General features: G+C 43.5%; 1 protein-coding gene and 1 pseudogene across 4 annotated transcripts in view; one reads left to right on the top strand and one right to left on the bottom strand.

Moving 5' to 3' along the window:
• Positions 1-2,627: 2,627 nt before the first annotated feature.
• Positions 2,628-27,217, top strand: part of PRUNE2 (prune homolog 2 with BCH domain) — a gene marked incomplete at its 5' end in the record, with an annotated part of 212,080 nt that continues 187,490 nt past the window's right edge. For all 3 annotated transcript variants that reach the window (XM_081102943.1, XM_081102942.1, XM_081102941.1), the window contains one exon: positions 2,628-2,663. In XM_081102943.1, the coding sequence (XP_080959069.1) occupies positions 2,628-2,663 (36 nt within the window). The remainder of the gene's footprint in view (positions 2,664-27,217) is intronic.
• Positions 8,920-9,614, bottom strand: LOC308528398 (small ribosomal subunit protein eS4-like; annotated as a pseudogene). Its single transcript has one exon. The product of its transcript is annotated as a small ribosomal subunit protein eS4-like (transcript).

The raw sequence follows: 27,217 nt of genomic DNA, 5'->3' as shown, positions 1-27,217 counted from the left end.
TCAGACCATCCTATGGAGTTACTTTCAGTCTCTGGGTTTGTAAGACCCACCATGCAAGCCTCCCCTGAGCTTGTCAGGTTTAGAATGTGGATTCTTTTTCATCTATAACATCAATATTTTTAAAAGCCTCTCAGGTGATTCCATTCTGCAGCCGGGTTGCTGATTTCTAATCTGGAGTTAAAGGTGCTAGATTACTGGCTGCTATGGAATGATAAGAAATTGAGGATCACAAGCTGACAGTCACTAAATAACTTGGGTGTGGGTTGTGCGGTATGTTGAATAATAGCTTCCCAAAGAGTCCACATCATAATCCTCAGACTCTGGGAATGTGTTAGGTTACAAGGCAAAGGGGATTATAGGGTGCTAATCAACTGACTTTAAACTGGGGGAGATGATCCTGGGTTATCCAAGTAGAAAGTGGAAGAGGAAGGTAGACAAGAGTCAGAGAGAGAGATGTGGCTAAGGAAGGACAATCAAAGAGGTGAAACATTGGTTTTGAAGATGGGGAGAGCACCATGAGCCAAGGAGTGTGAGATACTTTTAGGAGCTGGAAAAGGCTAAATAAATAAATAAATAAATAAATAAAAGGATTCGCCCCTAGAGCCTCCAGAAAGGACTGCAGCCCTTCTGACAACTTGATTTCTCCTAGTGGCAGACTTCTGACCTCACGTGGCTTTAAGCCACTGAGCTTGTGGTAACTTGTTACAGCAGCCTGAGGAAACTAGTATAGATGGTCAGTTCAGGAGAGCTTCCTGGAGGAGGTAAATCTCGAGAAACTTTTGCAGGGACATTGTTGGTGGAGAAAAACTCCGCGTAATAGACGTTGGAATTTGAGTCCATCAGAAAAATAAATAAATACATAAATAAATTAATTAAACAAATTTTAAAAAAACCATAAGCGATCTCAATGCTGTATAATACTTACCAAGAATGTTTAAAATCAAAAGTCAGAGGAATAAAGCAGTATTGTGTGATTGCCACTAAATTCCCCAATGGAGTCAGAGGGAAAAAATCCTCGGGAATTTTTATCAGAAATGTTACTTGAATTGTGATCACTTCACAGATTTAAAGGCTGACGAAACACTTGTTATACCTGGATGGTTTTAAATTACTTAAGTCAGCAAAGAGAGCAGATAGGATCTGTAGCTTCCACACAGCTCATCACCTGAATGCAAACTGGAGCTTAATGCTCCTATCACTCTCCTTTAATCAGGTCTCCAGACTCTGCTGATTTCTTTTCATTGGATCCTCCGAAATAAAAAAATAATTGGATAATCTCTTTCTCTCTCTCTCTCTTTCTCTCTCTCTCTCTCTCTCTCTCTCTCTCTCTCTCTCTCACACACACACACACACACACAGAGAGCAAAAAAAGCCTCTATATATAAATTTGTTCATTAAAGTATATTTATGAGGATCTGTGTATGACATGAACTGTATTAGGGATACATCAATCAATGAGACAGGCAAGAGGTGGTATATCTGGGGTTCTGATCAGCTTAGAGAGTACATAGGCCAGAACTCCATGGCTTAAAATAAGGTCCATGGCTACTTGTTTAAGTGCACATTGCAGTACTCCTCAAACTTTAATGCTCTTAGAAATTATCTGAGGATCTTGTAGAAATACAGATCCCTATACAGTAGGAAAGTTCTGTGTCCCAGCTCCCCTGAGTGTGCATGTCTGAGAGAGGATGCAGACTGCAGAAGGATGTACCTGTGCATCAGGCCCAGGGCCAACATAAGGGGCCCCAGTTGGGGTGAACTGCAGATGCCCATTGCTGGGTGGGTATATGTTTTGAGGCTAAGGAGGGTAGATGCATCCTAGTACAACCTTCCAAGCTGCTCTTCTGATTATTTTCCATCAAGGTCGTACTGCTTTTAGCTTTTTAGCTCAGTAATAGCAGCCGCCTCACACCCCGCCATACACCGCGGCCCCCCCCCCCCGTCCTCCCCCCGCCCTTCCCTTCTCTCCCCGTCTAGCTGAGCACATCCCCTGGCCAGGCCAGCAGAGCCAGCTCATAAAGTGACCGCTGAAGCTCTCTGTGACCTGCCAGCCAGCCAGGGAGCGCTGGCCAAGGAGGGTGGGCTCTTCAGAGGCCCTCTTTCCCCTCTCTCCCTCTTCCCACCTTCCCCTGGCTGTCAGTGGCAGTGCCTGCGGCAGAGCCGCCCTCTGCAGCAGCCCCTGGCACTTGGCTCGCACTTCTGGGCGCTGTCCATGGTTGCAGCATCCTTAGGCGCGCCACGTCAGGAGGCCGCTGCAGGGCCCTGCGATTGGCCCAGGCGCCCTGGCCATCCCCGGACACACCCGCCCCCGGGTGCAGGTCTCAAGCTCCCGCCCCGCAGGCGCGTGCGGGCGAGCGAGCCGGGCGCGCCCTGGGACTTCCGGCGGCACACCCACTTCCCTTAATAGGAAAGTCCGGTGCCCCGAGGGGCCGGCGTAGCTCAGGGGTGGGGCTGGGAACCTTAGGACCGACCGCCCCGGGCGCAGCCACAGCCGCCTCCGAGCGGCAGGAGGGAGCAGAAGGTCGCTGCGCCACTGAGGCCACTACCCCGAGATCCCGCGCCTCTCCTCCGACTGAGGTCTTCCTCCGCACCGCTCCGGGTACCCCTGGTCCAAACCTCACAACGATATGGAAGAATTTTTGCAACGCGCCAAGTCTAAACTGGTAAGTTGAGGAAGCGAGGCGTGTGTGCGTCTCTCTCTCTCTCTCTCTCTCTCTCTCTCTCTCTCTCTCTCTCTCTCTCTCTCTTCTAATGGAGAGGAAAGGGCATTGCAGTAGAAGAGGCAGAAACAACTTTGCCACTTAGTTGTCAGGGTATGCGGGCTGTATGCTGGCACGGATCTCTGGAACTCTGGTGTTTTCAGCAAGCAGTCTGCCTCCAGAATCCTTCCCTGCGCCAGAGAGAACGCCGACCTGGGGGTGGTCATAGCCTAGCTCAAGTTGTGTGTCCAGTTTGGTTCCTTCAGCCTGAGGTTGGAGAGAGGCAGATCCAGCCAAATCTGCATTTTGCTCCTGAAGGCTCGAGGAGGAGTGGGTGTGGTGCCCCTTGGGAAAAAGAGCCCAGCCTCTGCAGACGCAATAGGTGTCAGTGTAAAAGGAAAGTAAGGATCTCTTAGAACCGGCTTTAGCTGGAGGTGGTGGCAAAGCATAAGAGAGGAAGTCAGGGTGCCAGCTAGGAAGGACGTGTGCCAATACGCAGTTCGTGCAAACATACCTCACACAGAGCTTGCTCCAGGGCAGGAGTTGGGGATATTCTAATGTGAATCCTGTGTCTCTTGGGTCCCTATTCAGATCTGTAATTTGGGACAGAAAGAGAAGGGGACAGCCCCAACTGTTGCTGGCCATGTGCATTTTGCCAGACTGGCTCTCCTGGGAGGAGACCAGCGTGTTGGTCGGCTGTGTTTAACTGTTTCACTGTACAAAGAGTGCACAAAAAATTTATGTTGACAGTTGTTACATTCTAGCAGTTTCCTAATTCCGAATTGTTTTGGCTCTCCATCATAGCATCAACAAACATAATGGAAATGTTTCTGTTTCTACACTTAAAAAAAAAGCCTCTGCCCATTTAGAAGCAATATCTTTAATGAACAGTGAAAGCACCTTTTATGGGCCTGGCATTGGAGGAAATGCATAATTTATGATGCCTTTAACCTTTAAACCTTCAGAAAAGCCAAAATATAAAGTCTGCATTAAGGTGATGTCTTAATCACAAGGCAGGATGTTTGCAGGCTTATTCCTGTAACTCACCCTCCAACAACAAAGGGAGTGCAGAGAAAAGTGTGATTTTTGCAATGGCTTAACTGTAAGTATCTTTAAAAAGACCATTAAAGTTGATTAATGCTAATATAAGTACTTTGTTTTCTACCTTAAGCCTCACAGAGAATGGAACGTTTGCTGGAATTTCAGAATTGAGAAAATATGTGATCATTTCTGTGTTTGTTGCTGACCCCCTTATGAGTTTCACATGAGCATTAGAAGGAAAATACTGATTGCAGAAACTCCCTTGCATTTCTGATATTGTACATGGGCCCTGAGTTCTTGACCTGATAATGAGTGAGAGATGGTTAAAAAGTAAAGTCAATTTTGGCAGCTTATTTATTTGTTTTTTGTGTGGATGAAAATGAATGGTTGATCAACGATAACTGCAGTTTTAGACCGTACCTGTACTCTGCTCGCCTTAGGTACTCTGCTCGCCAATAAACGTTTAGATTGTGGGGTCTCATGTGAGCAAGAGGCTTGTCTCATTTCTGAAGAGCAATTACTGGAATAAAAAGTGCCTATTTCAGAGTAATCAGTTTAGAGTCATGTGTAAGTTTATTTACCGAGTCCCTTCATTAGACGAGCAATTGCTCTACATCATTAAAAAAAAAAAAGACAGTAAAAAGAAGTGGTTGTTTGAAATACTGATCCCAGTCTACTGCTTTAGCCAGAAGAACAATTACTGCTAATTGTGTGTTTTTCTTGGAATAGATTAACTGTTGGAGATCACAGTTAGCCTTTCATATTCGGTCACAGCAAAGGTGATTGGGTCACATTTTCTCTGACAAACTACATTTTCTAGGTAAAAAAAATATTTTTTTTACTTAATATGCAACATTCAGCTATTGTAGTAAATAACTTTTGTTTTAGAGGATGGATAGCCTTTCTTTAGGAGGGAAAAATTGAATAAATAATTATGACATTTATTTGTGAGTTTATTCATAATAAAATAGTAGGATTGTTTAAAAATTGGGCTATTTTTGGGAAGCATTTTAAGGAGAAGAAATTATGTTGGATTTCACTTAAGCTTTATTAGGCCAGAATTAAATAGAATTTAGATGTTATATTTAAGCTGTTTTCCATCAGAAGCTAATACAGATTTATTTATATGATACCTAGACAAACTCTAATTGGCAGATTTTTTCTACCTACTTCTCTTCTTTGATATTCTACCAGCATACGATATATATCTTTGAATGCTTTGAAATTGTCAATGTCCCTTCCAAACTCATAATGTAACCTCATCATCATTGGAGCTAGCTAATTTCAATAGGCCAAAGGAATTTAAAATTCCTAAGTGGACTTGATATTAGCCATTGCTAAAATCTCCCATCATCAGACTTTGGAGAAATTGTTTGTGTGCCTTTAATTCCCAACTAGGAGCATTTATCATTTATCTGTCATTGTGAGGAGAGGATTCCCATTCTAGGCCAGGCCCTTGGGTTGAGCAGACATCTCTGAAGCAGAAGGGTGCTTTTGAATTTTTATCAGGTAGTTTGGAGATGATTTTTGTTGAAATCGAGAGAGCCCTCTCTCAATTCTATTTATCATGCCAGTCTGGTTTTGCAAGTCTTTAAACTGACGCAGATTCGCTGACAATCCCAATCCCCCTTTTCCCTAAATCTCCTTCTAATACCACCTGAGAATAGATGAAACTGATCCTAAATGGCAAAAGTAAACCCCAAGTGTGGTGTCAGAGGCATTGCCCTCTCCTGGAGCTCAAATGCTTCTCTAGGGGGCCTGCCTTCTGCCTTGTTAGGACAGGCGTGGGTGTCGGGAGCTATTTCATAAAAAAAGAAAAACCCAGACTGAAGGTGGAAGGCAGCAGGAGACTGGTTCCTGCCATGCACAGTCTCCAGCAATGCTACTTTCTTGACAAAGAAGGAATTGACACAATAACCATTAAAACAATCAAGACAGAGTAAGCAGCATGAGAGCTAGACCCCAAAGCAGTAGAGCTGGTAATCAAAGGGTGATGTTTGTTACTTTGGTTCACTACCCCAGGTGAGAACCCAGATGTTTCTGATCTGGACACTTTCTGCTAGCACTAGAAATGAAAGTGAAAACATTTTCTTTTTCTCTTGCCACTGCCCACCTGGCTTTTCTTCCACTTGCCTATTCTGAGCTGGAGTAGGGAAAGAGATCAAATCCAGTAGTTCCAGGTCAGCTCTTAAGTTTCAGCCATGCTTTTCATTTTAGTTACACAAGTCTATGGTGGTGTCTCAGTCATTCTCTAGTTATACTATTTCTATGGTAAGAGAAATTGAAGACAGGTAAGAATGAGAACTTCCTGCCCTGGGCTCTAATTTGGGAACTGTCTTCCAGTTTCATGGTGGCCAGCTCAGAAAAATATTTAGGCCCAGACAAAATATTCAGGCCTCATGATGGCAGTAAACAGTCCAAGTCCCCATGAAATCTGGGAAGGGTGGGGGTGGGAGGAGGTAGATGGGGCTCTGGCTGGCAGAAAGCCATGGTCCCCACACTGAGTAGATTGGCTGCTGAGCCTCTCCCGCTGCCCAGACCCCGCAGGCTGATGTAATTCAAGCAGCTGCTCAAAGCCATGGCGAGGTGGGAGGAGGGCCTCTGCAGCACACTGCCGTAAGTTGTAGGTCATGCCAGCCTTGGGTGTGTGTGGCCAGAGTGTCAGCTGCTACCGGAAGGATATAGGGCATATTAATGCCTTAGGAATGCTGTTTTCAAAGACAGGGTGGGGACAGGGCTACCACTACCGTCTGGGGAACGCATCTGCCACTTCAGCAAGTGACAACTGCAGGTGGAGGGCTCATATCTGCAGTGGGTATTGGCCAATAGGTGGACTTCTTCAGAAGAAAAGTTCTGGGTGACCTACCTGCCAACTTATACTCCGTGGTATGTGGTCTAGAAACAAGAAGGCACACTCAAAACTCTACATGAACAACCACATTAGAGTTTATAGAGGGGCTGGGGTTTTAAACAAGAACGAAAAACACTGCAGCATGCCCACAGACTAATCATCTTGACTAGAAATTGGAGGAATCTTTTCTTCCTGATTTCCTTTATGGGAAGAAGGTGGTGCGGGTCAATAAAAACGTCTTTAAAGGGAAAGAGGCATACCTTTCAAAGAGCTGCTGTGGTGAGGATTGGCAACCGTGAGATGCTGGCAGAGCAGTTTCCCTTGGCGAGCTGAGCTCATTCTGATCAGCGTCCATGGGATCAGTTCCTGCCCCATCATGAGTGAGAGCTGGTGCATTTGAGACTGTGCCTCTTCTCAGAGCATCCTGAGCAGGAAACTCAGGAACCCAAGCTCTTTGTGAATATGGAGCCACCCCTCAGGGCCTGATGAGAAAAATGCCCTTGGCGGATTTAGACCAGGAGTCAGCTCCATTTCTCACTGCCGGAGCTGTCAGACCATGAGCTGTGAATGTCCCAGCTTCAGGGCCTGCAGAGGAGACCCAGGTTTTTCCCTTGTGAATCTCAGAGTGGATTGGTCTGCCTTGAAGGTGAAGAATTGGTCACTCCCATTCAGACAGCACCTAGGTTCTTGAAGGATGGGCTCAGGTGAGTGAGGACACCCTTTAATCAATGATTTGGGAATATTTTATGTTGACTAGGTAAAAAAGTAACAGCGTTGGTCCTACAAACCTGTTTGTTTCTATGAAGCTTTTATTTGGGCAGATAGTGACATCATTTTGGGTTTGGTGTACTTCTCTGGGGAGCTCTTGTAAGCAATGGTGTCTTGGTGATGAAGGCTTCACTCTTTCCTTACATCCAGTCCTCCTTGGAGTGTTGGCTGAGCAAAAAAAAAAAAAAAAAAAAAAAAAAAAAAAAAAAAAAAAAAAAAAAAAAAAAAAAATGGCGAGGGAGGAATACCTGGGTCTGGATGGAGGGTTCAAAAGAGGAAAGAACATCTGGGGACTGGAAAGGTAAAGTGCATGGTGTTGCCTTGGTTGGTGATTCTTTTTCGAACCCTGGGGCTTATGGGAGAGTTATGGAGTTTGGAGTCTTTGAAAAGAACCTGGGAGGGACAGGGCTGATACATTCACATGGACTTCGAATGATGGGCACCCTCTAAGTTTGTGCAGCACACAACCTACACAATCCACCAGGGCTGCCTTGCCATGGTCCCACAGCAGCCTGCTCAGCATCTCCTGCAAAGTCCCAGATCCACTTCTGTCTGAGCCCTGTGGCTTTTGGCTTTGATTTCCAGGGAAAGTTAATCTCTCATCTTAAGAACTTTTGGGAGGTTAACTGACCCCTAGATTGCCCAGGAAAATCAGACACATGAACGTTTGATTAGAAAAACAAAGCTCTTAAAAAAGCCTTGAGTTTTTAATATGAAAAATGGGATAATGATGCCTACTTTGCGGGGCTTGTTGTAAAGCCAAAATAATATACCTACAGCCCATAGCACAGAACCTGGAACGATGGTTGCTGCTCCCCATTTGCACCCAAGTTGGTCCTTTTCTTCAATTCCTTATCTCAGTGAATAACATTATTATTCATTCAGCTTCTTCAACTTGGAATTTCCTTCTCCTCTATCCTGCCAAGCAATGGCCAGCTAACCGGTTGGTCTCCTGCAAACCACTCTCCCACTGCTATAAGGTATATCGCTGTGAAAGCATCTTTCACACTTCCCCCACCCCTTTCTTAAAACCTCAGTCGCTTCCCATTGCTCTTAGGAGAATGAACAGACAACACTCTTAATTTGACCCTGGGCTCTGGCCCAGTCTGCTGTCCAGCTTCTGCTGGCTTCTTCTCTTGCTCCCCCGCCCCTCCCCCGGCTTAAATAACTCCTACCTCTTCTTCAGATCAAGGGCAGAAAAAGGGATAACTTTGCTGGACGATACCTCCCTCCCCCCCATTTCATGTCTATAAGTCAGGTGTTTTGTTGTTTGCTTGTTTTGCAATGCTTTTAGCTCACTTATCTCAGCTTGTCATTATATCTTAATTTGGCATGTTTATTTGATTGATGAAAGTATGGACCAGGACATGGTATCTCCAGGGCCTGGTACAGTGCCTGAAGCTCACTAAGTAGGGGTGTGTGTGTGTGCGTGTGTGTGTGTGTGTGTGTGTGTGTGTTTTGTGGGGGAGGCAATGAATCATGCCATATTATCATTAATTAAGTCCAATCCTGTTACCTAGAGATCATTTCACTTCCTGCTCTGTTTGACAGTCTCTCTCCTCAGGAAAGAGAAATGCCTGGTTTATTGCCTTTCCATGAACAAAACTATTGGCGAGCTGAGGGGCAATGCTGTTGGCATCTTTTATCTGAACCACATCAAAAGAACCAGGATGTCCCTTTCTGTTGCTGATCACACCAATTCTTCCCAAATTAGCACCTCCCATTACCATATACGTGTTAACAGTATCAAAGTTGTTGAAATCGGTAATCTTGCCAGTCAGTTTTCAAATCAATCTGAATGGTGCCCTTCACTTGGATGAAGGGATCTGGGTAGTGGAAAGTCACCAGATGAGGGATTTATTTTGTGTCTACAAAGATCTTTCTTACTTTGCACAACTTTCACTTGGCCTCCTCAAGTGTGATACAATAAACAACAAAGCCACCCTTGGTGCCATAAATCAGAGGGAAATGCTCTATGGTCTTGTCAATGCTGATGACGTCCATAAAACCACCAGGCTAGGCTGTATCAGTTCAGACCTCAATCTTAATGAATGGCTTCATGGAGATCTTCTTTACTTCACTGCCTGTCAGGGAAGATTTAAGTCTGTTCCTTAGAAAAAGATGCAGGGCAAATATTCTCTCAGCTTTTGGGGATCAGTTGATAGATGAGGAACAAAAACACCCATCAGTTTATCCAGCATCCAAAGCTTTGGAGTTGCTATATACTTCAGATGCTTCTTGGGACCAGGAGCCATGACTCTGCTAAGCACAAAAAGAGCAAAGTGTTTTCAGACTGAATAAAGTCATAGGGCAAAGTCTTGCTCAAACTGGGACACATGGTAGTGGCTCAGTAAAAATGAGTAAGTGGACGAACAGATATAGACTCTTAGAGGTCTGAATCTGAAGAAGGGCTGGTGACAGTATGCAGGACCCAGGTTGGTTGAGTGGAAGGTGGTAAGAAACATTTAGATCACTTTGCACAGAGTAGGTACTTTATACTAAATGTTACTGCAAAATAACAAGGCTAGCCCTGGCCAGGTGGCTTAATTGATTTTAGTTGGTTGGAGTGTTCTCCCATATACCAAAAAGTTGCAGGTTCGATCCCCAGTTCGGGCACATACAGGAGGCAACCAATCTCTCTTTCTCTCTCTCTCTCTCTCTCTCTCTCTCTCCCTCTCCCTCTCCCTCCCTCCCTCCCTCTAAAAAAAAATCAATGAAAACATAGCCTCATCTGAATATTTAAAAAAAAAGAAGAAGAAAAACAAAATAACAAGGCTAGCTTTTATGCAAGGCTGAATGGAATGCATATGGTCTTGAATATATTTTGGCAACAGGACTTGTTTAGTTTAGGGTGTATCTACTCACATTTCAGAATTAGCTTTTTTAGCAATTAATATATTATGCAGATACATCAAAACAAGTGGCTGAAAGTAGACATCAATAAATCAAAAGCATATCTGTGTTGTCATCCTTTTTGATTGGTGAATTCCCTGGGAGCAGTAAGAACCACACATTTCTATACCTGAGCCCCGAACCCGGTAACATGAAGCAGCCTGTAGTAAAAGTTGCCAGCTCTGATAGGAAGGTTTAGGAAGAATCTCGGAGAGCACTTTTGGATTTGGAGGAACCTTAAAGATCCTGTTGTCCTTCTCACTTCTTTCCCTTCAATGCCATGTGGACTGATGGTGTGGACTCTAGGGGCCAGATGTCTGATTTCAAAGCCTGATGTTGCCATTTTTACTTATTCATCAGGCAATTACTTACTCATCAGGCAACTTCACACTTTTCTGAGCCTCGGTTCCTTCATCTGTGATGTGAGAACAATAATAGCACTCCCCACCCAGGGCTGTTGCAGGTATGCATGTACTAAGATGAGAATGTGTTCTTCATCCACAATAATAAAAGCATGATAGGAGCCACTGATGACAAGAGAGCCAGAAAGCCCTGTTTAGAAACAGGGACAATGGTTCGCTCCCTTTCCTTCAACTAAAATTTGTTGACTATCTATAAGAGTTACATTTTTGTACGTTGATACATTGATTTGAAAACTCAGTGCCCACCATGGTCTTGTGAGGTAGCCATTATTCTCCTTTTTGCAGGCTCAGTGAGGTTGGCCCAAGGTTCCACAGCCACTAAAGAGCAGAGGCTTTGTCCCAAATCACCTGATTCCAGTTCCAGGACCCTTCCCCTCATCTGTAAGTACCTCTTCCCACCAGATGTCCTGGAACATTTCATTCCTTTTAAATGAAAAGTGAACAATTTGACACATTGATAGGAGGGTTGAGGGGTAAGTTCACTTGACCCAAGAGAGGTTCATTTCTCTGTGTTGACTGTTTTATATTTAAAGCCCTCAGATAACTGAGGAATCAACCAAGGTTGTGAGCACAACTTTTGGTTTTGCAGATTTCTTCATTGTTGTCACTCACTTGCTGGAGACTGGAAGGATTACTTTGATGGTTGATTGTAAGGTGGGTGAGCTCACCCCAGGTGACACAGCTAGTCAGGAGAAGGGCTGGCATTGGGGCTCAGCTCTCAGCTGTGCGGACAAGTCCTCCAGCTGAGTAATGTCCCAGAAACTGCTGGTTATACTTAAGATGCATGTAGGAGCACAGAAAAAGGGGGGGAAGGAAAAAGGAGAGGAGGTGGACGGGAAGGAAAACAGGAGAAAAGAGAAGAATCAAATGATTCAGAGAGGAACCAAGTTTGAAAAGTGGTGAGAGAGAGAGAAGAAAATCCTTCCAAAATCCAGGCTAGAATGAGTTGCAAGAGGCAGAGTTCATGTGCCCGGAGTTCACTAATTTGGCAGCATCAGCCAACCTAAAGTCTCCTGAGAACCGGGAATTAGGCCAAGGCAGCTTTCCTTCAGGCAAGTAGTGAAACACCTTTATACTTAGTTCTTTTCTCACGGCAAAATGTCCAAACTCCATTTCTGAGCCCCTTCATGAGGTTATACCTGTAAGTCATTTAGAAAATGCTAGGAACCCAGCAAAGACTCGGGGAATGTTAGCTATAAAAATCATCGTCATTTAGTAATTTGCGCTTTGACAAGCTTGGTTTTCTCAGCTGGGGGTGATGGAAGGAGAGGCTGCCAAAGGCTGTAATTGCTGGTAACTTACAATGGAGGAATTACACAAACAAAACCAAAATCAAACAGAACGTATACGAAGCAGACCCAGGCCCTCCCTCAGTACCCTTTCATCTGTTGTGGGGTACATAAATAGTGCTAAATATCTGCACAGCTTCTGGGGACCATAATATCAGTGAGGCCAAGTCCGTCACTGATGTTCACGGTAATGACCCTGAATCATCACGGAAGGAAGATCATTTAAGCTCAGAGTCCCATTTAAGGAGAAAAGTGGGGTACTCAAGCAATTTCAGAAAAATTTCCAACTTAGCTAATTAAAATAGAAAAGAAATTGTCACATGGAGGGTAAGCTGTGGCTGTCTAGAAAAGTCCTTGCATAGGAGACCTCCTTCTTGAGTGAAGCCAGCTAAGTGACATGTCATGGTTTATAACAAGTGAGTCAGGAGTCGGGACGGACAGTGATGGGGCTGAAGTTGTAAGCCTGATCGGGAAGGTATAGGTAGGCCTGAGGCAGGTACAGGACATGAGAAACCCTACTCCCCACCCCCATCCTAAGTTCATGGCTAAACCTGGTTCCGGACTCTACAGCAGAGCTGCAGGAGGGCCCAGGGGCCTGTAAAATAAGGTCCCTAAGAACAGCCTGAGGGCTGATGGGCTTTCACTTATTTGAAAGGTTTTTATGGAAGGGTTCCCATTCATAAGAACCATTTCGAAGGACTTATATGCATGCATATAAGCATCACCAATGGACACAACACACTAAGGGGGAGGGTAAGGGCATGTGCCGGGGGGTAAGGGAGGCCGGGGGATGATGAATGGGGGAAAAAAGGAGACATATGTACTACTATTTGTAATACTTTAAACAAGAAAATAAATTTTTTTAAAAAAGAACCATTTTCTTCAGGTGAAAAAACAGGACTTCTGGGATGAGTGATTTTTTTTTTCTTTAAAAGAAAAGTCCAATTGTTCTGCTGTGAACCTTTATCTAACAATTAATTAAAGGGTACAAAAGAGATATGTGCATGCCTGCCTCTTGCTCTCCAAAATGGAAAAGAAGGAAGAGCTGAGGCAGAGGTGTATCCTGCATGTAGAAACAGCGTTACATTCTTCAAACACACATTCTCTAGCAAGTGGTCACTGGTGCTGGCCAGACGGCCCCTGGCTCTGGGAAGACAGAAGTGTCACAGCAGGTGGACAGATCAGCTGCTGTCGGCCATGGGTAAATCTGAGAGGACACATGCCCAGCTGCTCCCCTGGGAGACAGTGTCCCAGGGCCTCTCTCCAGGGAGGCAAGGGGGCTGGTCTTGACCCTCCCATCCTGCATTCTCTGCTTCCCCCCACCCCCCTCTCGGCCCTGAGCAGCCCAGTTTGCTTTGCAAGCAGCATTCCCTGGCTGAGCTACCAGGGAGGATTCTTTCACCCTTTGGCGGCTACAATATAAACAGACTCCCAGAGGCACAGCCTGTTGGAGGGCTGGATTATTTCAGGGCAAGGTGAGCAGTATTCCAACTAATTCTTGTGGATTAATACAAGCCTACCCTTTGATTCAGGTTTCCGTGTTTTATGTTTTGAGTGTTTATCAAGATCATTGGGAGAAATTTTTGGTTTGTTTGATTTTAGGTTATGGACAAACGGAAAGGCAGGTCTTAGGAAATGCATAAAGGTCACAGAAAAGGTGACTAGGCGGGAGAATTTTATCCTCTAGCTGCATATTCCCTCTATTTGTTCATCGTGCATTTGCTTTGTAAGACCCTAACGTAAAGCCGTGCGTGAATCCAAGTGATTTCAGTGGCTCCGTTACTGTGTCCTGGCCACTTGGCCGATACCCTTGGCCTGTGACCTGAAGTGCCATCATCCTTGGCTCCAGTCTCCAGAAAAACTGACATAAACTCATGGAGTTGGATGCAGGTCACAATGCCACTCCAGAATGGGCTTTTAAAATATTTTGAAAAATTCATTAGCTCTCCAAAGCATTAGGACAGCCTGAGCCTTATGGAGGGAAAAAATGTGTTGCTCACTCCTGTGGCACCATTTCATGCCCAAATAGCCTGCTGACCAAGCATGACATCGCTGTAGAAACCAGCTCACACTCAGAGAGCTTCCTGAGCTAGCATTCATGTAGTCTGCTGTGAAGAATATCACAAACAGTGAGCCGGGCTGGTTACTACTGGCTCCTGGGTTGGACTTTGGCCATCGGCGAGATTTGTATCTAGCCACCCTGATCACTCCGTCACACTAGACTCACGCTGACCTGTCACTTCAGAGAGCAGTGTGGACAACAGGCATAGTATAACAACTAAAAGCTTTAGTCGTTTATTAGTGAGTTCTTGCTGTGAAACTGTTAGTTATCGTAATCACAGACCTAATGTGGGAACTACTGTGGAAGGATGAAACTTCAACTGAAACAGATGGCTTTAGACTTTGTGCATTTTCACCTCCTGGTATTATGTTTTAGGCTTCATTGATTTATAATAGAATAAATAAACATTAAAGCAAATTTGGGAAATAAAGGAAGGCTGAAAAATGAACTGTGGATAATAGAAAAAGTAAAAATTACCCACTTTCATTGAAGCATGACTCTTGGCAATATCTCTTAGTCTTTCTTTCCTGTGCATAGGATTAAAATAGGATATTTATATATTTTGGCATCTTGATTTTTATTGTACTTAACATTATTTATTAAATATTTCTTTGTTATTACATAGTATTCCAAATCAGCATCTTAAATAATAAAGAAGATATTCTATGGATAAACATGTTGATTATCTCTCCTTTTTGATATTGTTAATTGCATTAAAAAGTTGTGCCTAAAACATTTTATCCTGTTTAAGATTGTGTCCTTAAAATAGCTTTTCAAATATGTAACTATTGGAGCAAAAGATATAAATATTCTCAAGTTTCTTGATAAATCTGTCCAACTGGATGAAATCCACCAAATTTCAAGCCTCAGAGAAGTTCAGGAAGGTTAACTTGTCCCACAGAACACTGTGACCGAGCCAAGCATAATTTTCAGATCTCTTGGCACCTAGATCTGTGCTCCTGACAGATTGGCGAGGTTGCACAGAATAGTGGGGAGAGTGCTATGCTAATTTTTAAGATATGGATCTGAGCAAATAACCGAAGCTGCCTTGCTGCTAAATTAAGGCGAACATAATACAGTCTGGGCTATGCCAAGTACAGCTGTTCTTTGAGATCATGCAGTAGAATCTGACTCGAAAGGCCACTTCCTCTTTTTCTTTTCACTTCCGCTCTCAATTATTTCAAAAGGATTGAGCCTTATGGAGCAGTCCAGCCAGTGCTGTTGTACTTGGTGTGGTAATTCAAGTGCCATGGTATTGTACTTCATAACTGCTTCTATCTATGCAGTCTCATTTGATCAACCTTGGATAAGGACATGCTTTATATTTACATCACAGACCAGAGAACAAGGTCAGCGAGGGGACATGCAGCTAGTAAATGGCAAAGTGGCTGTAGAATGTCTTCTGGGTTTCAAGCCCTTTATGCCAATAGGATCTGTAAGAACAAAACTTGGCCCCCACTTTCAAAAAGTAGTTTGAAAGTTTCATTGAGATTTTGGTGGGTTTGGATTCATCTTCATAAAAGAAAACGGCCAAGTGAAAATACAGGGCACTTTTCCAAGAGGAAAATATCCGATGATGAAACAAATGCATACTGTAGCTGTGTTACAGGAAAGCAAGTCCACAGAGCTGTGGAGTTTTGTGTGATGAACTCGAACATTTCGCAAGCGTGAGATGAATGGATGTGTGTTTGGTGGAAACATGCTGAGCTCCACAGGCGCTGGGGACCAAGTGTCACCTGTGACGGGAAGGGGCTCCTGAGAGGCCCATCTCTGGAGGGCTTGTGGGCTTCATCCCGCACACCTGTAATGGAGGCAACAGGTGATGGGATGTCACTTACGTTGACTTCAGTTGAGAGTTTTATGTAATGGGGGGACGGAAGTTTAATTGCCTGTAATATCAGCTCTTTCCTTGCTATGGAGGAGGTGTAATTCTGTGAAAATCTCTCTCTCTCTCTCTCTCTCTCTCTCTCTCTCTCTCTCTCTCTCTCTCTCTCTCCTTCTACTGACCCCATCCTCACTATTCTTCATTTGGATCATATTCATTAACTGGCTCAAACCCTGTATGCAACCCATATTTATGCAATAGGGAGTAATTTCTGTTTAGTGCCATTTAATGTAGTGTACACTGAGTTCTTCTCCTTCAAAACACTACAAAACATATTTTTCTGGGCCAATATTTCTTATAGCCGTGGCCAGACAGAGGCCACACGATGGCTAAATTCAATACCCACAAAGATGAAGACGCACCAGACACATTGGTCTATGCATAGAGGTGCTGGGTTGCCTGTGTTTTCCAATCTATCTAAGAGTTTGATGAATTCATGCTGATGAAAAAAGTGAAACATCCACACATAATTGAAAGGAGATTTAGAGAGATGGAGCTCAAGGTTAGTCTGGGCTTGAAATTCTGTTTTAATAACAATTTCAGGTTTATAGGACATCAGTTATTCTGAAAACCTAATATAATTTTTAAGAGGAATTTATTATCTACAGGATGGTTTGTGTCCGGTATGGTAATTCCTTTCTAGATGTCGTGTTGGGAAGCTTTAATATATGCCGAGGGAAATATATTTGGGGTGATATTTCTGGTAAGTGTTGGGATGGGAGTGGAACTGACTGAGAGAAGTAGCTGAGTAGTTGTTAAATCCTGCACATCTGCCAATAACTAGCATGCTGTGGGGCAGGAAGTTCTGGAAGGAAACCCTGTGGATCACAACCCTCGCTATCCAACTCCTCCCTGGATACACTTCTGCTTTTTTAAAGACTTAGAGCAGAGAACATGGGGAGCCAGATAGAAGTATTCAGGTTAAGCGAGTGTCTTGCCATGACCAATATCCCTTGTTGGGTCTTCTCTCTTCCCTAATTTCCCCATAACATCTTAATCCTGCTTCTTACCCCTGACACCCAACCCTCAGCAAAACATGCTCTTGGCAAGAAAGCAAGGTAGTAGAATACCTATCAGTATTTACTCTGCGGTTTGCACGGCAGTCCTTGGAGATGGGCACTGGTATGCCTGGTATATAGCACACAATGTCTAGTATGCTATCTATACCCGAGAGTCTTCACTTCCATTTCAGCATTCCTCAGGGGTGTGAGACAGTTACTTCAGGAGGAGTGGTCACTGTAGCAGGGCTTCTTAAGTTCATGTGCATGGAGGTCAGATTCTGACGCAGTGCAGTTTGAGGTGGGACCTGGGATGCTGCACTTCTAACACACTCTCAGGAGCTGCCAGCCCCCAGACCACAGTTTGCAGAGTGAGAGTCTAGAGCAGTGGTTCTCAACCTTCTGGCCCTTTAAATACAGTTCCTCAAGTTGTGACCCCCAACCATAAAATTATTTTTGTTTCTACTTCATAACTGTAATTTTACTACTGTTATGAATCGTAATGTAAATATCTGATATGCAGGATGGTCTTATGCGACCCCTGTGAAAGGGTCGTTCGACCCCCAAAGGAGTCGCGACCCACAGGTTGAGAACCGCTGGTCTAGAGCTTTGATTTGCTGAGAGACAGGCCACTGTTCATGGCCCCTTTAAAATATTCCTTAGACTTGGAAGGGGGCTGCCCCCTGCTGAAATGGACTGTTTTTCCAGAGGAGGTGCTGCCCTGCTTGCCTTCTTGCAGCCTCGCGGTGCAATCACGCTTCGTGGAGATGCCCAATGAGATGGTGCTGCTGTCTCCCGGGGTGTTAAAAATCTAATGCCAAGGAAGAGATCTTTAGTGCTTATATTTCAGGTGAGAGAAGAATTAGATTGATGACTCCCTCTGCAATCATGCCGCAAGGAGAGTCATCAATCTAATTCCTCAGAAGGCAGGCCCTGTACATACTACCTGCTTCTACTATGTGTTGCTGTTAAAATTATGTACTATCCCTTATGCTTTGCCAGTACAAAACATGGCACCACACATTTGTTAATGAGCTTTGGGGGGAGGGGGCGTGGGACAGGAGAAGTGAAGGAAGTGGCAGGGTCTTAGGAAATGCAGGCTCATAACAGAACCCCTGGGATTGTCCCAGGAGAGGGACTAGCTGTAGGAAACAAAATGCTTGCATCAAACTGTTTTGTTTTTCTCTTGAAACAAAACCATTCACAGTTTTCCTCGTCACTCTTTGGTCTCCTTCTTTATCTAAATCATTTTAAAATTTTCTTCTCATTTTGGGATATGGCCTTTCTGGCAGTCCTTTGCTTTCCGTTTCTTGGTTCCCTCCCTGTTGTTAGTGGTGCTTGTTTATATGTGAGCTTTTGTTGTGGACGGTGTTCCTTTATTATTTATGCCTTTCCTTTGTGGATGGCTTTTGCTTAGTCACCCTGCTTCTCTGGTGTGCTCTTTACTCACACTCTGTTTCCTACAGCCCCTTTGCCCTTTCCAACTCCTTTTCCCTTAACACGGACTTCTATTTCTATTAGGAGGAGCCCAGATGGGCTTCAGGACCTAATGTAGTTGGGAGATGATCAGCAAACAGCTTTGAGTTTTTAGGAATCATTTTAGATATTGCTTTCTACAAATTGGCTTTCACTAGATTATGTCCTGGTAGCAAAAATCTCCAATGTCAGAGGCTTTCAACAGCAAAGGGACGTTCTCGCTCCTGTTACACGGAGCTGTGGCTCCAGGTGCCCACTGCATTCTGGATGCAGCTAAAGAAGCAGCAATTGCACGGGACAGGCCTCACTCGGGCAGAAGAAAAGAGAGCTGATAGGGTTCCCTGATGGTTCTTAGAACTGGAAAAAGCCACTTCCAGTCGTATTGCATCAGCCAAAGCAAGTCACATGGCCAAGCCCGTGGAGTAGGAAGTACACTCCTCCAAGAGGCATGTGCTGCAGTTACATGGCATTGCACAGGGAGGTACTGTGATCCTTCTATAGGAAAGGGGTTAGTGATTAGGAACAACGTTGCAGTGGAGTATATGCTCTAAAGCTGGAATTTATCCTGTCAGGTGGACACTGGACAGACCACTCTTCCATTCTACTAGTGGTCATATTCACCAAATAAAAGCTTTGAACAAGAAATCTGACGTAACTTGGCAGTTTTTAATATTATTAATCAGTGAAAACCTCCACTAGCTATTTCATCATCTCTCATGCCTTCAGATGAGGCTTGGATGGTGTTTCTGTGGCACATTTGGGAAACTTTAGGCTGCATCTGTTTCCCAAGTTAGGGCTGTGGGGAAGCTGGGTCAACTTTTTCAGATCACTAGGGAAGCATTTATGGAATAAGCCTGGGAAAATCCTTTCAGTGCTCTGTGCCTTTGTTTCTTCATATATGAACTTGGAATAACAATAGATCCCCCTTATAAGAGGTCTTGAGGATTAAATTAGATATAAATGCAAAACTCTTAGAACTGTGTTTGATTCATAATAAAAATATTTTGTTTTGTTTCCATGACAATGATGGTGATGACTTCTACCAGTTGGGAATTTGAACCCCTGAAAAACATATTAGGTATTCCAATACCATCAATTTTAGAGCTGATAGTCAGTCAGATTTATGTTTTCAAGTTTAAGGTATGCTTTAAATAAAACTAAATCAAAATTAATACAGAAAGTAGGGGCTTTAATTCCTCTTAGCGAAATTAATCTGTAGGTTGAGTGTTCATGCCCGCCAGTCATTGTGCGAAGTGAAAGTTTTAAAAGTTGTTGCATAAAGTTCTTGTTTCATCTGGTGACTACAGTGCATTTGGGGCATGTGTGAGTTGGGACAGCTGCATGGTTTGCTGGGGAATTCTGGAAGGGCAGAGAGGAGAGGCACGGGACTCTGTCCAGAAGCCAGTGGCTTGACCCTAGGGGACTCGTCCTGGGGGAAATGAGTAGAAATATGCAGGTCAGTGCTCTGTGGAGGGTTTACTAGGGAACAGAATGAGGCTTCTGGCCTGGATGGCTGACTTTGTCCCATCAACTCAGCCTGAGCAGCCCCAAGGTAAAAGGAAAGGAGCAAAGGTCATGGAATCAGAATGTCAAGTTAGTGACTTCTCAACTGTGTGACCATTTCTTAACCTCTTTGGATCTTGGTTTACTCATAAATGTGATATTACTTAATGTTTATTCAGCTATGGCCATGTACCAGAGTATCTTATATAATAAAAGGCTAATATGCAAATTGTCCCCTTGGGAGTTCAACCAGCTGGGAGTTCGACGGACCAGAGTTCTACCGCTCGCTATGATGTGCGCTGAACACCAGGGGGCAGTGCGGAATGAAGGAAGGTACTGGCCAGCAGCCAGGGGAAGGAAGGCCCCGGCCGGCCCTGATCGCCGACCAGCCCTAAGAACCCTATCCCTATACAAATTTTGTGCACCGGGCCTGTAGTTATATATATTCTTTAAGTATTTGCTAAATACTTTTATTTTCACAGTAATTCTATTTGGTAGATATGGTAGATATGATTATATCCATTTTTCAGGTAGAGAATCTGAGGTGGAGAGAGATGAATAACTTGCTTGCGCTAACACAGGCAGGAAGGGGTGGACCTAGGTTTTCAACCCCAGCAGTCTAGCTCCCAAGGCTACGCTCTTATCCACCATGCTGTGCTGCCTCTTGATAAAGTCAACACTTAATCAGGGTTGCTGCTCTGAAGATTAAATCTGTCCATCTCTTCTAAATCCTAGTCCTCTACCTGTCACGTAATAAATAGGTGCTCAATAAACATTGACGGTTATTTCCTATCTTCTCCTTTCTTTGCTTTCAGCTGTCCTGGGAAACATCAGGGGACCAGGATTAGAGGGGTACTAGGAATGGGATGGGAGATCTTCAGCCCTAATTTTCCCTGGGCAAGGCATCACATACTTTTTACCTTGTCTTTGAAGTCCTACTTCTGTCTCATTTACTGCCTGAAGCTTTTCCCACTGTCTGGCCTTTACTACACCAAGCTGAAGGGTGTGACATCATCTTGTAAAGCAAGCTCTAAATTAAAAAGAATGATGGCTCAGTGTGCTGTTCTTCCCAGCACACCAGCATATCCACATGTGGCCTTTACAGAGCTGCTGCCATGAAGAAACATGTGGCAAACCTCTTCAATGATTGCTTCTTTCATCTGTCTTCTCCCACTGGGACTCTGGTTCCATATTGTCCTTGTGACTAGTGCATGTTTTAGAGGCAGCATTCTGTCTTGGAAAAAGAAATGGCTACAGAGAAAGATGAGATCTGGATGCCAGTGCTTTCCTGTCTATAGGAGCAGTGCGACCTCGGCACGTTGGTGATCCTTTCTGGGCTTCAGTTTATGCAATTGCAAAATGAAGACGTGGAGTTAGTTCAGCTGTTACAAACCAGGGGCTCTAGCATTTTGAGATCTCCCAAGACAGGGATCCATTTTAATATTTCCAAACTAATACTGCTGTTAAATGGTAGATAAAAACTTTCAAAACATGGAGACAGAAATTTGAAGGGCTCTCTAGTGCTGAGAGATTGGGGTACAAGAATCAGTTCTTTATTTTTCTTACAGCACCTTCCACATGGTAGGACAAATTATTCACATCTTCAAGCCTCAGTCTTCTCATCTGTATAGTGAGGATAATTTAGGCTCTATTTCAGGAAGTTCAGAGAGTCACTGTGAAAATTAAATGAGATGATGCATATGGAACATGTCGCCAATGGCACTCAATACATTGTGACTATTTTCCTAGTTCTTCAATGTGGGTTCACAATTACCCAAGGGGGATATTCTGGATTAAACAGGTCCTCACTAGGTTATGCCATAAATGTCCTTAACTCTAGGGTGGTGGACCTGGAGTTCTTTGGGGTTTCGATAACCCAAGGATGGAATAGTTAATGCCTGCTTTCTTAGGAACTATAACCCAAGTGTATTTCGTGCAAACCTTTCAGCTGGATATGCCATCAATTGGTAACATGTGGACCCAGGCAAAAATAAGTGGATAGGGAGAGGAGAGGAAAAGGATGAGGGAAATATATGGAGACCAACATTCTTAAAACAGAGAGCAGCATTCTTCATAGCATACACACTCAGTGATAATTGCTACCATTTAACCAGGGCTGACTACGTGCCTGGCACTGTGCTAACTAATTTGCATGCACTATCTCTTTTAACTTTTGTAGCCACTCTATAACCTCTTCTATCTATTGGCAAAGGAGGTGACAGGCCAGTCCATGTTCAGAGGGTGGAGAGATGAGTCCCCCTCTCTGATGAGAGGAGCGGCTAAGTTTCAGTGTAAGCACATGGATAAGGAAAGGGGCCATTTTTATAATCAGTTTGCAATAGTCAGAAGATCATGTATTTCCCTGGGGGTAACGTCTGTGCCCAAGAAATAGGGAGTCAGGTGGTAAGTGCCTCCTAGCAGCTTGAGTCCCTCTTATTACAGAGAATCTAAGAGACAATAAAACTGAAATGTGGTCCAATTGTTTGTTATGCTCAGGAGCCATATTGCAACTATTTGGGGAATTTTGCCTTTTCTGAATTCACTTGGGTTCTCGTTCAAAACAAGCCCCAAGCTAAGAATGTCATTGATCTGTTATCTCAAAGCTCTGCCAAGTGCTACATGGCTAGTGTGGTAACCAAAGCTGTAAATACTTCTACCAGTCTTTTCAAGGGAGAGAGGTAGGGTAATGAATGATAACTTCTAAAAGTAAGTAAGGCCACAACTTACCAAATGATGAAAAGGGTTGGTCAGGACTGAACAGTATTATCCAAAAGGTGAGATGTTTTGTATTATAGGAAGTAAGATGATATAATATGAATTCTTGGATGGCTGGATGTGGTTCATGAAATTTTTGCTATATGCAAGCTTTTCATATTTAGTAGTAAAATACAGTTTTCTTTTGAAATAAATGCTTATATTAAAAAGTGAGTCAATTAAAATGTAAGCAAATGATGGGGTAATCTGTGGGTAGGGCAAACACCTTGAAGGTGGTATGTGAATGATTCCTAGCAAATGGAGCCACATGTACAAAAGCTTAGAGACAACCCCTCATTCAAAGTGAGAAAAGTAAGCCCAAAAGAAGAAGTTGCTGAACTTAACATATCTGAGAAAGACCAGATCTGGGCTCTGACCCAGGCCACTATCTCACATCACCCCCCCCCCCCCCCAACTATACTAAATCACTCATTCCTTTTATTTTACTTTTAAAAAATTTTACTATAAAACAAGAGTAATTCCTTATAATTCAGATTGCTTTTGGGTTAAGAGGTGGGAGTTAATCATGACAGGTAGTTAGACTTTTATAATTTTGGAAGAGAGCTTGTGAAATGCTCTAATCCCAATGGTACCTGTCACTGAATCTATTAAAGCCAGAGGAATGAATACTTTGTCTGTTTCAGCTTTTAGAGATGGTAAAGGGGAAAAGTTCCCATAAACTACTTGATAATCTTAGTCCTCAGAAAACATTTTTACTGTGCACATTCTAGCTTTTGTAAAGCAGGAGCGGGGGTGTCTACCCTCCATCTCTTAGGAAATAGCAGTGTTGCTGTAGGGATTCAGAACTCTCTGGGTACGGGTCACTTCTGGTCCTAAGTAACTTTTCTTTGTGCAGCTAAGAGGTCCACTCAACTGTGGATGATAAAAACCAAGCCAAGGGGGCAGTTGCTTCTTCATAAGAATATTGTGGTTCATCTTCTTGCACAGGACACCCTCCCTGCCTCCAAAGAATTCCCCCTTCAAATCTTTTATTTGTCCAGGTGCTTTAAAAGTAGAGACGGCTCAACTGCCCTTCCTTTTCCTTCTCCTCTCTCCCTCAGAATTTAAAGAGAAAATTTGGTTCTCTAACCAGTGGCCCTGTCCTCAGGTCAGCCTGCATTTTTGTGCTCAGAGTCACCAATGCCTTGCATCTCCCGTGGCCTCAAGGACTGGCTGACCTTTCTGTTGCAGAGCACAGTTTCTGAGAAATCAGCAGGCCCTGCAGCGCCTTGCTTATGCGGCTATTGATCCTAACCCTGCCCTTGCTAAACAGCTTGATCAGCCCCAGAATCTGTCAATAACAACAACACTGCTGAACCCACACTTCCTGCTAAGTCCAGATCCCACTAAGGGCCACAGGATATCTTTACTCTGTACCTAAGTAGATTTTCTTTTCTGTCTTGAGCAAGTGTATCCCCTAGGTCTGTGGTCGGCAAACTGCGGCTCGCGAGCCACATGCGGCTCTTTGGCCCCTTGAGTGTGGCTCTTCCTAAGCCTTAGGAGTACCCTAATTAAGTTAATAACAATGTACCTACCTATATAGTTTAAGTTTAAAAAATTTGGCTCTCAAAAGAAATTTCAATCGTTGTACTGTTGATATTTGGCTCTGTTGACTAATGAGTTTGCCGACCACTGCCCTAGGTAGATACTCTTTACAAGTTTCAGTGGCTGAAAGGGATATTTTAAGAGATAACAGTTGCTTGTCCCTGAAAAATTGTGCATTATTTGTAACCCAGAGAAAAATTTCCTTCTTCAAGTAGTAGATTACTCATCTGATCACATTTGGTTACTACACTCAAATGTCTCCATATTTTTAAGCATTAATCAAACAAACTCAGGAAAAAGTCAACAGCCAAGGAAGATCACCTCTGGGCTGTATGATTAGAGGGATTTTTAAAAGGTCACCTCAAAGTCTTGAGTACAGCATGCCTGGAATTCCACCACTAGAAAGCCATTCCTTTGATTATTTTTACATGAAAAATGCAGAGGTCTTCTTAAAACATAAACCCCCCTGGGATCCTTCGTTCACACCCATATTCTTTTGTTGTTTACCTGTTCTAGAACATTAAAACTGATGATCTAGCTAGCACGTTAGTGATTATCTGGTTAAACCTCCTTCTGTTAGAGGTGAAGAATCTGAAGCTGAGAAGACAGGAGTGTCTAGAGTGAGGTCTCCCAGCTAGTTAGTAACAGAGCCTCCTGCCTCTTTATATGCCAGCTTTATGTATCCTATGGCATCCTGAGGAGACAACTTTCTTTTAAATGTGTCAGCCTGCGTTAAATTATGTGCCTAAAAATATTTCATGTAATGAAGTTTGATTAGTGTTTCTCTAGAGTCACTGCAGTTCTAGAGAAACAGGCAGGCATTGGGGTAATTATATATAAAACTCCCTCTTGGGTTTAAGTCACTTCCAAGATCCAATGGTTACTTTAAAACTAGTGCATAAAGTGATATGTTTGGGTAGCAGTGATATTAGAAGCATTAGAATGATTGGCAGGCACTTTTTCAATTTCACTAAGAATGGCGGGATGATGTCAAGCCTTACCCCCACCCACCATCACCAAGTGTAATGGGTATGCCGGGGTATCACAGAAAGAGGGTATAAATTGAAGGAAGGAGAGTGACATTTCTCTATGATTCACCTCAATCATATCCAAAGAGGTTTTGAGTTCTGAGTGTTAATTGTATATATATATATATATATATATATATATATATATATATATATATTTAAATATATTTTATTGATTTTTTTTATAGAGAGGAAGGGAGAGGGATAGAGAGTTAGAAACATCGATGAGAGAGAAACATTGATCAGCTGCCTCCTGCACACCCCCTACTGGGGTTGTGCCCGCAACCAAGGTACATGCCCTTGACAGGAATTGAACCTGGGACCCTTGAATCCGCAGGCTGACGCTCTATCCACTGAGCCAAACTGATTAGGGCTCATTATACATTTTTATTTCCATTAAGTCATTAAAATACTTTTGCTTCTAAAACCCAAGACTGCTTCTTTGGTTCCTCTTGAGATGGGTTTCTCATGGGAAATAGCAGTTTCCGGTTTCTATTATCGATACGTCATAGAGCCATGCTTCCTAGATTACGATGTGCATCACGTTCCCTGGGGAGTTTGCCAGAAACACAGGCACCTGGGCCCCCTTCAGTTCTGCCAGTCAGAATGTGGCAGCATGGCACGGGGCTATGTTTTTTTTAAAAGCTCTTTATGCTCCTGTACCCGCTTTGTGATCTTGACGTTCTTCTGTCTGAGACACATGTCAGAAGGATGTAGGAAAAGACACTTAGCAGTGCTATGGCTTAAGCGTCGGGAGAGCCTCTCTGCCCCAGCGTCTCATTCATTCATTTATAAACATGTACCGAGCACCTGTTTACTATGTGCACAGAATGTTGCTAGGTTTGGGGCTTACGCGGGTGACTCAAACACAAGTCCTGCCCTGAAGTTGCTCAGAGTTTAGGACAAGTAGCTCTGATGACGTCTATTTACAATTCAGAAATCTCTGGTACTGGAGAGGGTGGGTGGTCAAGAGAGGGTTCACAGAGAAAGGGATGTTTGCACAGTTTTGAAAGGAGGGTCACCCTTCTCCAGGCAGATGAGGGAGAAGGGAATACGAAGGGGGAAAGGGGGAACAGCCAATGCCAAGGCTTGGAGATTGAGATGTGTGGGAGTTTACAACACTCCAGGTCCTTCTCTGGGCTGAAACACACGGAAAGGTGTGTAGGAGGAGGAAAGTCTGGAAAAATGGGTGCATTGGCATGAGAAGTATATATTAGGAACAACAACCCAGACAATTACAGTGGGGTTATTGACAAGAAGATTGATTGATTGCATGTGGAATTGGTGTTTAAGTTGGTTACTGGAATTTTGGTGTTAATTTCTTATTAATTCATGGAGTCCCCATGCACTAACTTCCTCCTCAGCCGCTCTCTCTGATCTTACCTTGTGATGGTTAAAATACTCTTTCAGCTGCGGGCCCTTTCTGCTTCTTTCCCTAATATCATCTTTATTATTTCTCGCATGATCTGTATCTGAGGCATTGCTTGAGCCTGCAGTCCCTGTGATGTCTAAACCATCTTATTAGAATGTGTCTGGTTCCTTTAAATGTTAATTTTAAATTAAGCAGTAATGCCCAAGCTCCAGTGAGGAGATAGAAAATGTTGACTGTCTTTTACCAGTCAGACTAGCCTTGGAATGTAACTCAGATTTATTTCAAACTTGTCATTTCCTGTCAATGTCAGAAAAATGTCATAAAGCTCTCTCTAGATTTTTAACTCATGGCTGCCAGAGTTCATCTTGATCATTGCTTATTTTGCATTAGCTGCACCAGTAACAATCAAAACAAGGCCCTAGTTCAAGCATTATTACTCTTCCCAATGTGCTTTTGCATGCACTTTGAAAATGTGTTTTTTTAAACCAGGAATCCTGTGAATTTTGTAGAATGTTGTTGTTGTTTTCCCCAATGGAATAGGTGAGCAAGCTGAGACGCAGTCTGATAAACAGTTTGCTGTAGTGATTATATTTTTTATGTTTAATAGGACTAGTATTTCATGTGATTCTGGT

Source organism: Myotis nattereri (assembly GCF_964212035.1).
Source record: "Myotis nattereri genome assembly, chromosome: 12".
NCBI classification, from domain to species: Eukaryota; Metazoa; Chordata; class Mammalia; order Chiroptera; family Vespertilionidae; genus Myotis; species Myotis nattereri.
The sequence above is the reverse complement of the archived record's forward strand: the minus strand, read 5'-3'. Positions and strand labels throughout refer to the sequence as shown.